Source organism: Kickxella alabastrina (assembly GCF_025024165.1).
Source record: "Kickxella alabastrina strain RSA 675 chromosome Unknown BX661scaffold_18, whole genome shotgun sequence".
Classification (NCBI taxonomy): domain Eukaryota; kingdom Fungi; phylum Kickxellomycota; class Kickxellomycetes; order Kickxellales; family Kickxellaceae; genus Kickxella; species Kickxella alabastrina.
Genome location: NW_026251489.1, coordinates 224,857 through 237,248, shown reverse-complemented (window position 1 = coordinate 237,248; position 12,392 = coordinate 224,857). Strand labels below are relative to the sequence as shown.

The 12,392-nt window shown below is 53.2% G+C and overlaps 4 protein-coding genes across 4 annotated transcripts; all 4 read left to right on the top strand.

The window, feature by feature from the left end:
• Positions 1-3,724: 3,724 nt before the first annotated feature.
• On the top strand, positions 3,725-4,120 carry BX661DRAFT_132134 (uncharacterized protein; the record flags this gene model as incomplete). The annotated part of the gene is made up of 1 exon (XM_051532586.1): positions 3,725-4,120. A coding segment is annotated over one exon (396 nt), but the record flags the coding sequence as incomplete, so codon positions are not given.
• A 517-nt stretch (positions 4,121-4,637) lies between these two features.
• BX661DRAFT_206620 (MCM2/3/5 family-domain-containing protein) lies at positions 4,638-8,012 on the top strand (the record flags this gene model as incomplete). The annotated part of the gene is made up of 4 exons (XM_051538633.1): positions 4,638-4,818; positions 5,029-6,598; positions 6,664-7,855; positions 8,007-8,012. The coding sequence occupies exons 2-4, from the start codon at positions 5,112-5,114 to the stop codon at positions 8,010-8,012; spliced, it is 2,685 nt and encodes an 894-aa protein (XP_051390182.1). The 5' UTR covers positions 4,638-4,818; positions 5,029-5,111.
• Positions 8,013-8,156: 144 nt separating this feature from the next.
• Positions 8,157-10,310, top strand: BX661DRAFT_185459 (NOL1/NOP2/sun family-domain-containing protein). Its single transcript, XM_051536779.1, has one exon. The coding sequence runs from the start codon at positions 8,260-8,262 to the stop codon at positions 10,192-10,194; it is 1,935 nt and encodes a 644-aa protein (XP_051390181.1). The 5' UTR covers positions 8,157-8,259; the 3' UTR covers positions 10,195-10,310.
• A 134-nt stretch (positions 10,311-10,444) lies between these two features.
• BX661DRAFT_185458 (uncharacterized protein) lies at positions 10,445-11,703 on the top strand. The gene has a single exon (XM_051536778.1). It carries the CDS (start codon positions 10,589-10,591, stop codon positions 11,654-11,656), a length of 1,068 nt encoding a protein of 355 aa, XP_051390180.1. The 5' UTR covers positions 10,445-10,588; the 3' UTR covers positions 11,657-11,703.
• The last annotated feature ends 689 nt before the right edge of the window (positions 11,704-12,392 follow it).

Below are 12,392 nucleotides of genomic sequence, written 5' to 3'. Positions count from 1 at the left end.
TCTCCTTGCAAATAAGCACGCAATTTTATAGGCAACCTCAATTCCAATTCCAATTCCAGCACAATGTTCATGGAGCTAACGGGGTGTGTTTGTTTGCCTTTCGGTGTTGCATCTGGGAAATGAAACACACTTTAAAGCGAATTCATTTGCCGGATGGTTTTACATTTGTTTTCATTAAAAAATGCTAACATTTTGGTATGTTTAATTTTCTACTGCCAGCCATGTCTGTCTGTTTGTCTAAACAAACTCTACTGCTATTCATGTTGGTCTACTGGCACTTTGCCGTGTTTGATTCATTCTTTAGCCAGTGCCACCCTTCATTTTTTGCACGGCTATTAATTGTATGAGAAAAGTTGCCATTTTCACTGCAGGCTGAATTTAATATTTAATTGCACCCATTTTCATCCTTGCATCGAGAATGTTGCAAACATTTCTTGCTTACCTGAGACTGTCTCTTCCTCCCTGCAAAGACCATATCTGAGAAGCAAAATTGAAGATTCTTTGCCATCTTTTTTGCTTCACTTCAATTTTTTCTTCAATTTTCCAATTTTCAATTATTATCGTTCCATTATTTCGCTATTTCGCTATTTTTATCTTTTTTGTTATTTGTTGTCATTTGCCAGTGCTGACGCTGCGCTGTTTTCCGTTCTTTTTATACATTATTATTTATTTTCCGACTTCCTTTTTTTGGATTATTATTTTTGGGCTTCTGAGAATTGCATAAAGACCAGTCAGTGGGTGCAAGCACAATAACAAAAGCGTAAACAACAACAAAGCCTCTTTCAATAGTCTTTTAAAACTAAATAGCATTGGGCGCGGCAATACGGCTTGTTCAGCCACTTTTTAATTATCCTGTTATTGTTATTATCCTAAGTCTGCTTGAATGCAATAATTGGGGTGCGTGGCTGTGTCTGTCTCCAAAGTCTCTCCTCTCTCTTTCTTTCATCCTTTCATTCCTTTTCTTTTGACACCCTAGTCTGGCCAAACGCATGTACACCCTTTTCTCCACCTTATAATTACATTAACCTTGTTCGCCCCATTCGTTTAAAATAATACTCAACTTTGACCATTTAGGGTATCTCGGGCCATTTTATTTAGCTTTTTATTTATTTATTTATTTTTGGAGTGGTCTGACCCTTTATTTAGCCATATTGGCAACTTAAAACACAAAAGCGATAGGATCTGCCTTTGAAAGGACGCATTTTCTCTGCAAGTGTTGTAAACATTCATCCTTTCCCCACGCACAACCGTACATCTCAGAAAAAGGTCCATCCTCCCTTTTTCAATTTTCTCTCAATTTTCTCTTTCATTCCGATTCTATTCAAGACTTTGGTCCCTCTTTCTTTCTTTCTTTCTTTCTTCTCTGTTTAGTTTTTAAACTAGATTGTACTTTTTTTGTCTTTTACGGCTTTTTATCTTTTTTTATTTATTTATTTATCGTCCCTTTTTCTTTCTTTCTCTCTTTTTAGCTTTAATTTTTTATTATTCACGCGCATCTTTTCGTCTCCTTATTATTCTTATTAAAAACAACTCACCACCACCACCATTACCACATATTAGTCTTGAACAACATCAAATAGCGCGTCTTGTTGGACGCTACGAAAAATCTTGCCTTGCATACATACATACATTTTATTGCACTTAATCTATTTATATTATATACTTGGAAAGAGCCTGAGTGTGCTTGGGCCTGAGCTCTTTTCACTTAAACAAACAAGCACAACACCTCGCTTTTCTATTTCTCAGACCCCAAAAAAAATCGTATAGTGCCAAAATGCTGAATCGTAGGGCGCGCGATAGCACGGTGCTTCCAACAATGAAGTGCGCACAGTGCAACCAGGACGTGCATATCCGGCTAATCGGCGAGCATGACTGTTCGTCCAAGCCACCGATGCCCGCGATGCCGCCGCCACCGCTGAAGGACCGGGGGCTTAGTTCATTTTTCCGAGGCTCCAAGCCCGAACCCCCATCACCACAATCACCACAATCACCGGCAGCGCGACAGCAGCCACTATCCATTGACCGTAAAAACATCGAAAGCCAGGCGTTCCCCAATGCGTACAAACCGTCCCTAAAGTTCCTCTCAGAGGATACGGACGGCAGCAAGGATTTTGATTTCGACAGTATGCTGCAGAATGCGGCGTCGTATAAGGGTAGCGGGGTGGTGAGCAACGAGAGCCTGTACGATGTGGTGTCACCAGAAAGCCGGCGGTTGCCGCCGCAGTATGCGCAAAGCAACAGTAGCGCGTCACTGGACTCGTTGGCGGCCGGGTTCAGCCCAATGGAAGTCTCGCGCTCGCTCGCGCAGCCTATGCATATTGGCAATGGCACCGGCAGGGCCGAGGACAGTAGGGGGGTGCGGCTGGAGAAGGCGCGCGACGAGCTGCGCCATGGAGGGCCCAGCGGATATTCGGCACAGTCCGGGTTCGCACACGCCAATATGGCTACGAAGCAAAACAAGCTGATGCAGAAAATGGCCGGAAACGACAATTCATTTGGGGGCTCTCCTGCAGCGGCTGGCCGCGTGTCGCCGCCGGTGGCGTCCGGCGGAAAGCGGATGCCGACGTTTTCGCCATCTGAGTCCGAGCCGGGCTTTTCACTGTCCGGCGGCCCGTCGCCGTCGATGCCCCTGCACGCTGCTTCACCGATGCCCGCGCCGGTGGCTGCTCCTTCTGCTGCTCACCACCCGCCCCCACTGTGGAAAAACAAAAACACTCTTGTGCGGCTGCAGCCAACACAGCCCCAGCCCCAGCCCCAGCCCCAGCCTCAGCAACACCAGAGCCAGCCGCATAGACAGCAGCAGCCGGCTGCAGCTAGCAACAGGGAGCACAGAAAGACCGGCTCATCGACCAACTCGAACTCTAGCGAGGAGGGCCGCGATGCACGCGAGGGTGGGCTGTCCATCGGCAGCATGATGAAGTCGCATCCGACCAAGGTGCGCAGCATCCCGGTATCCCCCACTGGCCAGTTGCGGGCGGATGGCCAGGCGAAGGGCACCGGCTCGCCACCGGCCACCCCGGTCGACACGCAGATCTGCATTTCGTCGCGCAAAACACCGGTGCCGCGGTCGTTCAGCGCATCGGCGTCGCCCACACCCACCCACGTGGCTGGGTTCGCGGCCGCAGACATGGCGAGCCCCGAGCGCAAGGCGCTATCGTCACTGAGCGGCGGCAGCGCGGCGGCATCGTGGGACGAAAAAGCGGCCGAGGCCTCCAACCCGCTGGACGTGCTGGCGTTGCTGGTCGGGCCGACACACGGCCGCAAGCAGTCGCTGGTATCTGGGCTGCCGCAGATCAACACGCAGATTGGCGGGCACGTGCGCGCAGCCAGCCACAATGTAGGGCCTAGCCCGGCGCTGGGGGCCAGTGCAACGCGAGTGCCGAGCCTGCAGAAGGGCGCGGGCGTGGGCGCGCGCGGGCTCAAGTCGGCCAAGCTGGACTCACTGCTGGACGACCTTATGGGCGAGATGCAGGTGCTCAGCGCCGAGGTGCGCAACGAGTCAGACCGCGACAGCATAACCAGCTCGGCCAGCAACACGTCGCCGGTGGACGCCGTGCGGCGTGGGCGCTTTGACAGCATGGCGAGCACAGCCAGCACCGGCAGCGCGCACAGGCGTCTGGGCTGCGCAACCTGCGGGACCGCCGTTTCCCAAGCCAAGGGCGCTCTGGTGCAGGCGGCGCGGATCCCGCAGTCCGGCGACCTGCCGGCAGGCATCCAGGGCGTTGAGCACCAGGGCCGCATCTACTGCGTGCGCGATTATCGCCGAATGTTCCCGCTTGTGTGCCCGTCGTGCTCGCTGCCGTGCGAAGCATCCAAGGACGTGTCCGTGCATGCGCTGGACGCCTGGTGGCACCGCGCGTGCTTTAACTGCCAGGAGTGCCGCCAGCCGTTCCCCGATAAGTCGTTCTACGTGTTTGAGCAGCGGCCGTACTGCCGCTACGACTACCACAAGCTGAACAACTCGCTGTGCGGGTCGTGCAAGAACCCCATCGAGGGGCCCTGCGCCCAAGTGTACGAGGGCAGGTTCCATCCGGCCTGCTTCGCCTGCAGCTACTGCAGCGAGCCGCTGCGCGACGTTTACTACAGCCTGGAGGGCAAGTTCTTGTGCGAGAATCATGTGCATCACCAGAAGTCGCACAAGAACGCCAACAAGCGCAGGACCGTGTTTGGCAACATCTGAGCAGGACCGTGTCTGGGGCAAGATCTGAGCAGGAGGCAGCCAGTGGGCTGTTTTTTATCCTTTGTTTGTTTTGCCAAAAATATCATTTACTCACTTGAGACACAGGTCATGTCGGCCCAGCAGTGTGTTGGTATTGTTTGAGGGTAAATAGATGTAGCAGATGGCAGTTACATTTGAATAGCGTGAGCGTTTAAGGCTGTTCTGGGTTACTGCTTTTCGTAGAGGGGGGATTTGTGTTTTTTGTGTCTTGTTGATATGCAAAATGTATGTGTTTTTCCATTTTCCATTTTGCCTTTGCTCTTTTGGAAATTCAATCGGAAAACTGCATAGTGATTGATGGGTTGCTTGATTAATTAAGCGATTGCGACTAAAGTAAACATTCCAACCAAGAAAGAGAGAGGGAAAAAATAACAAACAAGGACAAGAGCAAGAGACACTGTGCATCAAGAACTTGTAGAAAAAATTTATTTCTAGTCTAGGTCTTCTTTTCTTTGTTTCTGTACTCTATTCTTGCTTGGCTATTCCACACTTCTTTAATTTATCTTTAAATCCCGTACATTCCGCACATTCCGCCCGCCCCAGCTCGCAGCCAGCAACAAAAAAAGAAGCAAAAACCACATTCACAGCCAAAAACAATGGTAGGCTTCAAACACTGCGGATGATCATAGTTGAATGGCGGCCCGCTGCCTGTATGCTGGCCGCTCACTGCCTGTATGCTGGCCGCTCACTGCCTGTATGCTGCTCGCCCACTGTCTGTATGCTTATTTATTCCCCACTTCCTACATGCTCATTTAATCCCCATTGCCTTTGTGTCTTATACTTTATAATTGTTTATTCCACACCAGTAGAGCAACAGGCGCAACCGCAAGAGGCAGGCCGAGACACTGTCCGACAACGAAGACGCCGCGCAGCCGGCGACGCCCGGTGGCGGATGAACTTTCCGCCGAGCTCGCCAGGGCGCATAGGCATGGACGGGCCGCTGCCGCCGTCCAGTCCGCCGGCGTCGTCGCCGTTCATGGGATATTCGCGGTATGGCGACGGCGACGACGACGACGACGAGATCGACGGCCTGGACGACGACCTGCCCGAGCGGCTCGAGGACGCCGAGCTGCGCGACGACGAGGGCGAGATGCTGGCGCTGGAAGAGGACGACGACGGCGAGGACCTGTTCGGGCCCGGCATGGAGAGCGACTACCGGCACAACGCGCAGCTGGACCGCTATGACGCCGACATGCTGGACGACACCGACTTTGGGTCGATGGACCCGGCCGAGCGCGCGCGCATCGAGGCGCGGCTGCGGCGGCGCGACTTTGAGGAGGGCCGTGGGCAGCCCAAGTCGCGCATTCCACTGGCGTTCATGCAGGACTTTGAGGACGCCGACGACGCGCGGTTTTCGCGCAGCGGGCGGCGCGCGGCCGGCGGGGTGGCGAGCAAGCACGCGCACCTGCTGGACATGGCGCAGACGGCGGGCGACGAGGAGCGCGCGCTGACCATGGACGACCTCAAGGACATGAAGGGCCGGTCGGTGGCCGCGTGGGTCAGCGAGGCTGGGCCGCGCCAGACCATTGCGCGCGAGTTCCGGCGCTTCCTGCTGTCGTACGTCGACGACGTCGGCGCGTCGGTCTACGGCGAGCGCATCCGGCGGCTGGGCGCAGCCAACGGCGAGAGCCTGGAGCTGACGTACGCGCACCTGGCGCGCGCGCGGCCGCTGCTGGCGTACTTTTTGGCCAACGCGCCACGCGAGATGCTGAGCATCATGGATGACGTGGCCATGGACGCCGTGCTGACGATGTTCCCCGACTATGCGCGCATCCGCTCCGAGATCCACGTGCGCGTGGCCGAGCTACCAACCACCTGCTCGCTGCGCGACCTGCGGCAGGCGCAGCTCAACAGCCTGGTACGCATCAGCGGCGTCGTCAGCCGCCGTACCGGTGTTTTCCCGCAGCTCAAGTACGTCAAGTTCGACTGCGGCAAGTGCGGCGCCGTGCTGGGCCCGTTCTACCAGGACGCGCAGAACGAGGTGCGCATCCATATGTGCGTCAACTGCCAGGCGCGCGGCCCGTTCTCGCTCAACTCCGAGCAGACCGTCTACCGCAACTACCAGCGGCTGACGCTGCAGGAGACGCCCGGGTCGGTGCCGCCGGGCCGGCTGCCGCGCCACCGCGAGGTCATCCTGCTGTGGGACCTGATCGACTGCGCCAAGCCCGGCGAGGAGATCGAAGTCACCGGCGTCTACGCCCACACCATGGACGCGGCGCTCAACAGCCGCCAGGGATTCCCGGTCTTCAGCACTGTCATCGAGGCCAACCACGTGTCGAAGCGCGCCGACGAGTTTGCGGCCGTGCGGCTGACCGAGGAGGACCGGCGGCTGATCCGCGGGCTTGCGCGCGACGACGCCGTTGGCAAGCGTGTCATCCGGTCGATCGCGCCGTCGATCTACGGCCATGAGCAGATCAAGACGGCGCTGGCGCTGGCGCTTTCAGCGGCGTTGCCAAGGATATCGGCGGCAAGCTGCGCACGCGCGGCGACATCAACGTGCTGCTGCTGGGCGACCCGGGAACGGCCAAGTCGCAGTTCCTCAAGTACGTCGAGGGCACGGCGCACCGCGCGGTGTTCACGACCGGCCAGGGCGCCAGCGCTGTCGGTCTGACCGCCAGCGTGCGCAAGGACCCGGTGACGCGCGAGTGGACGCTGGAGGGCGGGGCGCTGGTGCTGGCCGACCGCGGCGTGTGCCTGATCGATGAGTTTGACAAGATGAACGATGCCGACCGCACGTCGATCCACGAGGCCATGGAGCAGCAGAGCATTTCGATTTCCAAGGCCGGCATCGTCACGTCGCTGCAGGCGCGCTGCTCAGTCATTGCCGCCGCCAACCCCATCGGCGGCCGCTACCGCCCGGCGCTGCCGTTCTCACAGAACGTCGAGCTGACCGAGCCGATCCTGTCGCGGTTCGACGTTCTGTGCGTGGTGCGCGACGAGGTCGACCCGGTCATGGACGAGATGCTCGGCCGCTTTGTCGTGCAGAGCCACACACGGTCGCACCCGCTGTTCCAGCAACAGCGGCAGCAGCCGGGCGGCGCCGACGAGCCGCAGCCGCAGTCGGACGCCGACATGGACGTGATCCCGCAGGACCTGCTGCGCAAGTACATTATGTATGCGCGCGAGAACGTGCAGCCGCGGATGTCCGAGCGGTACTCTGACAAGGTCGCGCACCTGTACGGCGAGCTGCGGCGCGAGTCGCTGGCCACCGGCAGCGTGCCGATCACCGTGCGCCACATCGAGTCGATGGTGCGGCTGGCCGAGGCGCACGCACGCATGCACCTGCGCGACTACGTGCGCAACGACGACATTGAGGTGGCCATTCGCGTGGCGCTCGAGGGCTTCATCTCGGCGCAGAAGCACTCGGTCATGCGCAATCTGCGTCGCAAGTTTAACAAGTACCTATACACGCGCCGCGACCACTTTGAGCTGCTGTATTACTTGCTTGGAAAGCTCGTGCAGGAGCGCTTGACCTTTTACGCTCTCAGGTTTGGTGGGAATATCCCGGAGCGGGTGGAGATTTCAAAGCCCGAGTTTGAGTCGCAGGCTGCGTCCTTTGGCGTCAATGACTGCGCTGCCTTTTATACGTCACCGCTGTTTGTGCAACAGATGTTCTCCATTGACGCCGCGCGCGCGGTATTGTCAAGACGTTGTCGCCGGCATAGTCGGGCTTTTGGCGACTGGAGGGATCCAATTAATATCTTTTTACTATTTCAATATCATCAATATCATCAATTCTTTAATTCTTCATATGCTGCAGCTTGTGGATTTTCAACAATATTTGCAGGCTTGATTTTGATTTCGTGATCGGATTGATTTTAACCTTGCTCAGCGAAGAAAAAACGTAAAAAAAAATTGGATCATGCATAGAAAATAACTATGAGGAAGAAAAAAAAAACCGTAGTACTTGCAAACGCCCCTCTTAAAACATAACAATATTTGTCTCTCTGCTTCCACTGTGCTTAGTATATTCTTTTTTTATATTTCTACCCCTTTTTATACACATTAAACCACCTTTTTTTCCTCATACACCAGAAACAATGGGTCGTATTTCAAGGAACAAGCAAGCTGGGCCGTTGCCTCTTGAGAAGGAGATGGTTACCGGTAAGGTGACCAAGGCTCTGCACGATCAGCTCAAGCACGAGAATACCCGCTCTCGCAAGCAAAAGGAAGCCGCACAGAAGCAAAAGAAGGCTACTTCCAGTGGAAGAACCCCCGCTGCCGCCGCCGCCAAACCTGCTGTTGCTGCTGCTGCTGCTGCTCCCGCGTTCAATGGACGTAACGGTAAGCGCACCATTGCCGCCGAAAAGCCCTCTGCCGACACGAAGAACAAGCGCACCAAGGTTGCTGTTGTACAAAAGCCCGAGAGTGAGGAGGAGGAAGAGGAGGACATTGTCAGTGATGATGCGCCGGATTATACTGCCGAGGGAGCCCCCGAAGACGGATGGGACAATGCTCCGTTGGCAAGTGCCTCCGAGAACGAAGACGACTCCATGGGAGAGTTTGACGAAGACGACGATGAGGAGGGTGTTAGCCAGATGCCTCTTTCTCTGCTTGACAGCGATGATGAGGAGGACAGCGATATGGGCGGCATCGAGTCCTACGACGAAATGGATTCCGACGAGGACCTGGATGAAGAGGCTGCCGTGACCTTCCGTGACATGGAGAAGCGCTCGCGTAAGCTTGATGCCATGCGCAAAGAGGACGAGGAGATGGCTGATATTGAAGCCACCGCTGCTGAGGACGTGGTCGAGGGCGAGCGCGAAATCTTCATGCTGCCGTCGGCCAAGCAGGTCGAGGCCGAAAAGGAAGCGCCGTTGGATCTGTCCCAGGTGCAGCTGCGTATCCAGGAGATTATCCGCGTGCTGAACAACTTTTCTGAGCTGCGCGCGCCCGATAGCTCTCGCAACGACTATATGGAGCAGCTGCAGCGCGACATGTGCTTCTACTACGGGTACAACGAGTTCCTCATGGACAAGCTTCTTCAGCTGTTCACTGTCAGCGAGGCCGTTGAGTTCTTTGAGGCTAATGAGGTTGCACGCCCTGTGACTATCCGCACAAACACCCTGAAGACCCGGCGACGTGATCTTGCCCAGGCACTGATTAACCGCGGTGTCAACCTTGATCCCATCGGTAAGTGGACCAAGGTCGGTCTGACCATCTTCGACTCGCCCGTGCCTATCGGTGCCACCCCCGAGTACATGGCCGGCCACTACATGATTCAGGCAGCGTCGTCCTTCCTGCCCGTCATGTCGTTGGCGCCCCAGGAGAACGAGAAGGTTCTGGATATGTCAGCTGCCCCCGGCGGCAAGACCACGTACTGCTCGGCCCTGATGAAGAACACCGGCCTCGTTGTCGCCAACGATGCCAACAAGGAGCGTGAGAAGGCCCTGGTTGCCAACATTCACCGTTTGGGTATCTCCAACACCATCGTGTGCAACTACGACGGTCGTGAGTTCCCCAAGGTCATGGGTGGCTTCGACCGCGTTCTCCTGGATGCACCCTGCAGTGGCACGGGCGTCATCTCCAAGGATGCCTCCGTCAAGGTGAACAAGAGCCAGGACGACATCAACATGCTGACCCACCTGCAGAAGGAGCTGATCCTGTCGGCTATCGACTCTGCCAACGCTGACTCTGCCACCGGCGGCTACATTGTTTACTCCACGTGCTCCGTGACCATCGACGAGGATGAGGCTGTTGTCAACTACGCCCTGAGCAAGCGCCCTAACGTCAAGCTGGTGTCTACGGGTTTGGATTTCGGCGCTAAGGGATTCACTAGCTTCCGCGGCCAGAGCTTCCACTCATCCTTGAACCTCACTCGCCGGTTCTACCCACATGCACACAATATGGATGGCTTCTTTGTCGCAAAGTTTAAGAAACTCTCGAACAAGATCCAGAATGCCGAGAACCAGTTTGTCGTTCCCACCGGTAGCGGTGCCAAGACAAAGCAGAAGAAGAAGAGCGTCAGCAAGTAGACATATCAAACAAGTAAAGGTTTATGTTTTTATTTCGTTTTTTTGAAAAGGTTATTTTAATTGGCCTCTTTTTTTCCATTTCGTATATTTCTTATAAAAAAACATCATTAAAAATATTTATTCCTTTGATTTGTTTGGTGCAATAACTATATGCGCATGATATTGTAATATTAACAATTGAGTGTAGGTAAACTAAATATAGAAATGGGGACAGCAATATATTGAAGCCTAAAATAAACAAAGCCTCGTTGTCACTGCTGCCTGGTAGAAATTAAAAACAAACAACACAAAAAAGTATTGCGCCATATTTTACCCTCTTTACTTTACTAATATTTTGCACGTCAAATATTTTATTCTAACTATTTATGTGACATTTTATTCTTTTTTTTGTCCAATGGCTCAGTACATTTCCTCCTTCTATTCATCATCCAGCACCATGTCCAACGCGGCTCATGCCCACCAGCAGGATACCCGCAATGCCATGGGTGCACCACCAGTCTATGCCAATCCAGACGCAAACCGTCTGATTACTCTAGCCATCAAGCAGGCCCAGGTCGACTATGAAAAGACCAAAGCAGACCACAAAAGGATGCAAGCAATCATTGCAGACGAACTGGTCGCAATCAATGCTGAGTGCCAGGCTGAGATTGAACGCGTCAAGGCCAAGTACGCTGAAAAGGCCGATGCGCTCCAGTTGGAAGAACACGAGTGCGCGCAAAAGTTGGGCGAGGCTAAGAGCAGGCTGCTAGAGCTGCAGCGGAATGCCCTGACCCTGGTTGAGGACGCATTTGGCGATCTCTTGGAGATTGGAGTCTTGGATTATCGTGTGCTGCCCAGTGGAGATGTCGCTCAGGAGGCTGTCAATGAGCCTTTGCAGGCGCACGCCGCCCGTGTACTGCCCTCTGGAGAAGAGGCGAATGTTGCAGTTTGTCCTCAGGATCAGCGCTGTGTGCCTGCAACTGCAGCTGCGGCTGAGGCTGTGGTGCAGGTTGGTTCCCAGCCACTGTCCCCAGTCGAGCTTGCCCGGGCACGCGATGTCTTTGGCTGCTACAACGCGAAATGGGCTGTTTTCGACCAGAAAACGCTTATTTTGGTCGAGGCCCGGTGCAAACTCACGCAGGCACGGATTGGCTTTAATCACGTTAAGGCCGAGCTGACTCGAATTCTTCCGGCCAAAATCAATATCCACCATTTGTCCAAGGTCTCAAAGAAAAAGACTGAGTTGCTTGTGGATGTGATGGACCAGCCAGAGATTTGCTGGCGTTTATTCCAAGAAGGTTGGGCCGTTGGTGATGTTAAGGACCCGGAAAACATATTTGCCAATTGCTGTAATACCAAGACAGAGAAGATTAATGAGCTGAAGCTGCGCTATAAGAAGGAGTGCAATTCAGTTAGCAATATTGGTGTTTCGGCATACTATATGTATTGCATTAAGCAACTGCATAAGCACTTTAGCTCATAATTGTTTTATTTATTTATTCATTCATTCATTCAACAATTCAGCATTAAGCAATGTAACAGTCAACCAGTCGGCTGTTTTCTTGATTTGGTTTATATTAAACTTAATCAAAACGAGTTTATATTGTACTTTTTTATAGCACTGTTCCGGCAAATGACTGGCCGGCCGAATGAATAACAAAACAAATAAGTAAAACAACAGATGGTGGCGCCATTAGCAAAGTGTTATTGCCGAAACAGTTTCGAAAATTTATTTGCATCCACTATTTTTGGGTGCCACATATTTGCTTTCTTGTGTATAAGTTTTTATGATGATTTCCCGTTTCGAAAATAATTTTTTTGTATTAATGAAATAAAATTTATAAATCATATTTACCTCTCACCGCCACCATCCCAACGCATTCAGTACCTAACCCGAGTACATTCAACATAAATATTTATATGTGGTTATTTCGGGGTTTCAGTAAATTTAACATTTTAATTGGTTATCGTATTTGTATATGACGCCAATTTTTTAGTTTGATTGTTGTCGTGGATTTAGTGGATGGCCACGCTTTTCTGTTTATACCTTTTTCTCACAAAAAAACTATTGTTGTCAATGCATTTTTGTCCCTGCTCCTGCTCCTGCTCTTGCCATTGCAATTGCACAAGTGGCCTTACATGTTTTAAATATAAATTAAAAGAGAGCAAGCAAAGTCATATGTCAAGTACAACAGCAAATGGTTATCGCACAGAAAATA

Excerpts from the sequence above, each read along its gene's own strand:
- BX661DRAFT_185459 (XM_051536779.1), top strand. The coding sequence starts at position 8,260 with ATGGGTCGTATTTCAAGGAACAAGCAAGCTGGGCCGTTGCCTCTTGAG.
- BX661DRAFT_185458 (XM_051536778.1), top strand. The coding sequence starts at position 10,589 with ATGGCTCAGTACATTTCCTCCTTCTATTCATCATCCAGCACCATGTCC.